The 6000-nt window shown below is 47.6% G+C and overlaps 1 protein-coding gene across 3 annotated transcripts in view; it reads left to right on the forward strand.

Annotated features, from left to right (window-relative positions):
* TJP3 (tight junction protein 3) overlaps positions 1–5636 on the forward strand; it is a 46574-nt gene extending 40938 nt beyond the window's left edge. For all 3 annotated transcript variants that reach the window (XM_053304106.1, XM_053304107.1, XM_053304105.1), the window contains exons 19-20: positions 203–273; positions 4000–5636. In XM_053304106.1, the coding sequence (XP_053160081.1) occupies positions 203–273; positions 4000–4108 (180 nt within the window). In that variant the 3' untranslated portion in view covers positions 4109–5636. The remainder of the gene's footprint in view (positions 1–202; positions 274–3999) is intronic.
* Positions 5637–6000: the final 364 nt, after the last annotated feature.

Below are 6000 nucleotides of genomic sequence, written 5' to 3' on the forward strand. Positions count from 1 at the left end.
GCGTCTGAATGTCATGGGTTGTGACTCCAGGCTGCGAAGTCTGTGTGCACAGACGAGGGAGCTGCTCAGGGGTGCCCTTTAGCCCTGCATGCTCTAGGCACGAATTACGCTCCTGTACCCTTTTTGGTGCCCTTTTTGGATGTTCCTCTTAAAAAGCTCTGGTTCTAACTGGTCCACCCACCCACCCCTCTCTCTCTCTCAGCGTGATGGAGACCATCAGCCCCAGGGCCAGTGGAGACAGAACTATACCGCCACACAAGACTACGACATCAGGTATCTACCCCCAGCGTCCCTGCTGATGTGTGGAGCTGGCCTTGTTCTTGGAGGTGCCAACTTTTGTGAGACGGTGGAAGTGCAGGAGAACATCTGGGATGCTTTTGATACCGGGGGGGGGGGGTGTCCTTTTAATTCTCCACTGGTTCACGTTGGCCACCCCCAAATCTCCCATTCCAGCCCTTTCTGTCTGCTGTGTCACACCAGCTGCCATCCGACTTGGCAAGTAATTGCACAGAAGGTATGAAGCCTACTGACTGGGGCTTCCCTGTGTCTGTGGTTCGTGATGCATCAGCAGCTGCAAAGGCAGAGAGGATCTCTGTTGATCCGTGTCCCGTTTCCAGAAATGTCCTAGCGGGTTGCCTAGAAGCCAACCTTCCTTGCCCCCTGCAAGCAGGTGGCTGGCTATTCACAATCCTTGCAAATTTATTTATATAGTTTTCTCTTAATGCATGGGGCTCCCCAGATACAAGGCGGCAGGTCTCTGCCCTGAGAAGCATACAATCTAGGCTCAGGGGAGGGGAGGGAGATGACTGCAGGGGCAAACAAGGGAAGAATCTGGTTATTACAAGCACCCTGGAGCACTTACAGTAGGATATTGGGGTGCACTGGCAGTTTTAAGGCCCAGGTTTCCATTCCTAGAAAATGTCTTTGTCCAAACACGCATCCACCAATATGGAGTTGCTTATCTTTTCTACACTCTCAGTCTGAGCCCAACCTACCTTGCAGGGTGGTTGTGATGATAAAATGGGGAATTTGGGCAGGATATCAAAATATTTTAAATCGAGGGGCACCAATACTTTTGGGTTGGTGTTGTTTTTTTTAATGTTATGTTTCAGTTAATGTTAAATAAGAACAGAAAGGAACATAAACTCTGGCAAAGGAAATGCAAGGAGACAATAAGGGATGTTTAGAAGAGAGTTTGAGGAGCAGAAAGCTCCAAGTGTCAAGGGGAATAACAAAAACTTCTTTAAATATGTCAGAAGCAGAAAACTTGCCAGGGAGGTGGTTGGACCCATAGATGATGAGGGTGTGAAAGGAATTATTAAGAAGGATAAGGAGATTGCTGAGAAGCTGAATGAGTTCTTTGCATCTGTCTTCATGGCAGAGGATACTGAGCATATACACTTCCCAGAACTAAGCTTCTCAGACTTGGAGGCTGAAGAACTGGGCCAGAGCTTTTGAATGAATAGGGTGGTATAGAAATGTAATAAACAAACAAATAAATAATATGAGGTGACGAGATAGGATGTTCTAAGCTTTCTTAATCAACAAATTGCCAGGGTCAGATGGCATCCACCCAAGAGTTCTGAAGGAACTGTAATGTGAAATGGCTTATTTCCTAGCAAAAATATGTAACCTTGTCCCTACAATCAGGTTCTGTACCAGAGGACTGGAAAGTAGCCCCTGTGACTCTGGTTTTCAAAAAGGGATCTGGGAAATTACAGGCCAGTTAATTTAACTTCTGTGCCTGGTAAACTGATGGAAAGCATACTTAAGGAAAAAATTGTTGAAAATATAGAATAATAGACCCTGCAGAAGGAGAACCAGCCTGGCTTCTGCAAGGGCAAATCGTGACTCACTAACCTTTTGGAGTTCTTTGAGAATGTCATATTTATCATATTTCTATACTGCCCTATATATGCATCTCAGGGAGTGTAGAGAGTTAAAACATAAGAAATGTAAACACGGTTAAGATTCATAAGACAAATAAAAACTATCTCACAAGATAAAAACTCATAAAATAGTATAAAATAAATTTCAGTTTAAAGCCTGAGAAAACAGGTGAATCTTGAGGGTCTTCCTAAAAGCAAAGGAGACGCTCTTATTTCAGTAGGGAGCATGTTTCAAAGCCCCGGGGCAGCCACAGAGAAGGCCCAGTCCCAAGTTGCCACCAAACGAGCCGGTGGCAACTGTAACTGGACCTCCCCAGATCATGACAGAGAAAGCGCTCTCTGAAATACCCTGGACCCATGCCTTTAAGGGCTTTGTAGGTAATAACCAGCACTTTGTATTTTGCTCAGAAACATAGCAGCAGCCAGTGCAGTTCTTTTAAAACCAATGTTATGTGGCCCCTTCGGCTTGTCCCAGAGACCAACCTGGCTGCTGCATTCTATATGCATGTGGATTGGTAACTGGTTGGAGGACAGGAAACAGAGGCAGGAATAAATGGACCATTTTCACAATGGAGGGAAGTAGGAAGTGGGGTCCCCCAGCAATCTGTACTGGGACCAGAGCTCTTTAATTTATTCATAATTGACCTAGCAGTTGGAGTGAGCAGCGAGGTGGCCAAATTTGCAGATGATACCAAACTCTTTCGGGTCGTGGAATCCAAAACGGATTGTGAGGAGCTCCAAAAGGATCTCTCCAAACTGGGGGAGTGGGTGGCAAAATGGCAAATGTTGTTCAATGTAAGCAAGTGTAAAATTATGCATATTGGGGCAAAAAACCACCACGTATATGCTGATGGGGTCTGAGCTGTTGGTGACTGACCAGAAGAGAGATCTTGGGGTCGTGATGGACAGCTCATTGAAAATGTCGCCTCAGTGTGTGGCAGCTGTGAAAAATTCCATGCTAGGGATCATTAGGAAGGGGACTGAAAATAAAAATGCTGATATCGTAATGCCCTTATACAAATTTATGGTGCAGCCACATTTAGAGTACCAGGTGCAGTTCTGGTCACCATATCTTAAGGACAACATTGTAGAACTGGGAAAGGTGCAGAAGAGGGCAACCAAAATGATCAGATGATCAAGCCTTCCTTATGAGGCAAGACTGCAGCATCTGGGACTTTTTAGTTTGGAAAAGAGGCAACTATGGGGAGACATGATCGAGATGTATAAAATTATGCATGGAGCAGAGAGAGAGGACAGAGAGGTTTTTGGGTCCCCGTCCCCCCCCCTAACACTTGAACCAGAGCACAGCCCATGAAACGGAAGGCCAGGGAATTTAGGACCGACAAAAGGAAGTCCTTTTTCACACAGCACGTAATTAACTTATGGAATTCTCTGCTACGGGGTGTGGTGATGGCCACCAGCTTGGATGGCTTTAAAAGGGGCTTAGACAAATTCATGGAGTTCTATCAATGGCTCCTAGTCTGGTGCCTGTGGGCCACCTCCAGCCTCAGAGGCTCGATGCCTCAACACCAGCTGCAGGGGAGGCACAGCAGGAGAGAGGGTCTGCGCTGACCTCTTGCCTGTGGGCTCCCCAGAGGCATCTGGTGGGCCACTGTGCGAAACAGGAGGCTGGGCTACATGGGCCTCCTTGGGCCTGATCCAGCAGGACCATTCTCATGTTCTTATGCTGCCTTTGACTGAGTCAGACTTTTGGTCCATCCAGCTCAGTACTGTCTACACTGACTGGCAGCAGTTCGCCAAGGTTCCAGGCAGGAGTCTTTGCCAGCCCTCCCTGGAAATGCTGCCAGAGATTGAACCCGGCACCTTCTGCAGGTAGAAAGATGTTCTGCCCCTGAGCCATGGCCTCATTCCCCTAAGGCAGGGCTGTACAACCTCAGCCCTCTTGCAGATATTGGATGACAAGTCCCATAATCCCTATCGACCTCTGTGTCTAGGGATTATGGGAGTTGTAGTCCAAAAATCGCTGGAGGGCCGAAGTGGCACAGCCCTGGCCTAAGGGTAATATCTTGGGGCGAGGTCACCCATCTAGCGGGTATTCCTAAGCCAGGCGTCTTCCAGGTCTATGTAATCCTGTCTCCTCTCTTTTCAGGGAATATGAGCATGAGGCTCTCCGGAAAAAGTTCACCCAGGCACGAGCTTATGACTCGGAGTCAGACCAGGATTATGGTTACGACTGGGGCCCAGCTACGGACCTGTAGCCGCCTCTCCCACTACACACATGTTGTATTCTCTGGCTCCAGAGGATGGGGCTCTGTCTTCTCCCCACTGCTTGGCAATGTATTCCAAGACTTCTAGGTTCCCCACCAGGAGAAGAGATATTGGGTGGTGGATTTTGCTACTTGGAAGGGTGTGCAGGCTTTCCTTGGTCAGCTTGTGCTTTTGATGCTCAAAGGAACTTTTCTCCAGCTGTGATGTCAACCTGGACAGCAAAAAACAACCCTCCTCAGGATTACTCTTGGATTTCCGACTGCTCCTCTCCAACATCCACGGGAGCTTGCCTCAAACCGGGTGTACAGTACTTACAGAAGCTTGCCTCAAGCCGGGTGTTCAGTACTTGCAGATTCTGCTCCTCAGATAAGATTTGCACCTTCTGCCTTGCTGCTGTGTGTGAATTGGCACACAGCACTGGCATGAAACCACTCCCTGTGTCGTCGTCCCTCACCTGATTTGGGAGGTTCTGGGCTGTTCCAAGAAGGGTGTAGCCATGCTCCTGTTATCACCTTGAACCATGCTCTGTGCACTGCACATGACCACTGTCAGGTGCTCTTTCTTGATTTTCATCATGCCTGCCGGATGCACAAACACCTCTCTACTGATCTGGTCTCTTTCTCCAATCTCCTTTTAAAATTTGCAGCTCTATGTGTGTGTGTGTGTTTCCAATTACCTGAATCTTTTTAAACCAGGCAGGGGAGTATCTAGGGTGGGGCAGACAGGGCACGTGCCCCGGGCGCCACTTGAAGGGGGGGGCGCCATTTCTTTTTTTAAAAAAATTTAAGCTTGCCAAAAACAAAATGGCCACCGTGCATGCTCATATGGCCCCTATGAGGCCCTAGGCCATACCAGGCCTCACAGAGGCCATTTGAGCATGCGTGGTGGCCATTTTGTTTTCAGCTGCCATTTTTTAAAAAAAAATTATTTTAAAAAATGGCCACGGCACATGCTTAAATGATCCCTGTGAGGCCCTAGAGGCCAGCAGGGGGAAGGGGGAACCTTTGAAGACCCCCCCCATGGCCTTTAGGAAGCCCCCCGAAGGGACTACAGGTAAAAAACCTTTTTAAAAAGTTAATATAATATAAGTCACTGTACACATATTCAGATATGTGACTTGTATGTGACCTTCAGACTTGTATTTTTCAGCTGATATTATGGTAAAGTTATCTGAAAGATGGGTGTCAGATGTTTGGACAGGGGGTGCAATTTCAATGCTTGCCCTAGGCGCTATTTTCCCTAGATACGCCTCTGAAACCAGGGCAATGCTGACCTCACACAGTCTAGTGTTTAGCTCTGCAGCAGCCACCATAGTTTGGACTGGTTTTTAAAACTTGGTTTCCCCTCTTGAAGCACGCACCAGCAACACAGCTGTTGGTGGGTCAGCCCAGCAAAACCTTCCCTTCTTACTTTAGCCACAGAGGTTCCACCTTGGCTCCGGCAATGCAAAGGCTGCGGATCAGGGCCTCTTGTGCTGGTTTCCTGTGCCTTGTAATAAAAAGACACTTTACAATGAAATTGTATGTTGCTGTTGTTGTTGTTCTCCTTTTGACGGGCGAGAGAGAGAGAGAGGAAAGTGAGACGAGAAGACAGGCAAATCCATTTTTGCCAGTGGATGGATTGTGTAAACCCCCCAGAGACTAAAGTTTGAGGCAGTGTACAAATTTGATAGATAGATAAATAAATAAATAAATAAACAACGAAGGGTGCCTTGGTTCCCTTATGGGACCCTTAGGCCCCATAATTTTGAACCTGGGTAGAAACTGCCAACAGGGCTGTTTGCCGAGGTTACTGAGCGGCTGGGTCTTCCCAGGTGATGGCCATCTTCATGATCATGTGCTTGTTCCAATGCCTCCCTCTGGGAAGGAGGAGGACATTTTCA

The sequence above is a fragment of the Hemicordylus capensis genome, chromosome 2 (assembly GCF_027244095.1).
Source record: "Hemicordylus capensis ecotype Gifberg chromosome 2, rHemCap1.1.pri, whole genome shotgun sequence".
In the NCBI taxonomy this organism is placed as follows: Eukaryota; Metazoa; Chordata; class Lepidosauria; order Squamata; family Cordylidae; genus Hemicordylus; species Hemicordylus capensis.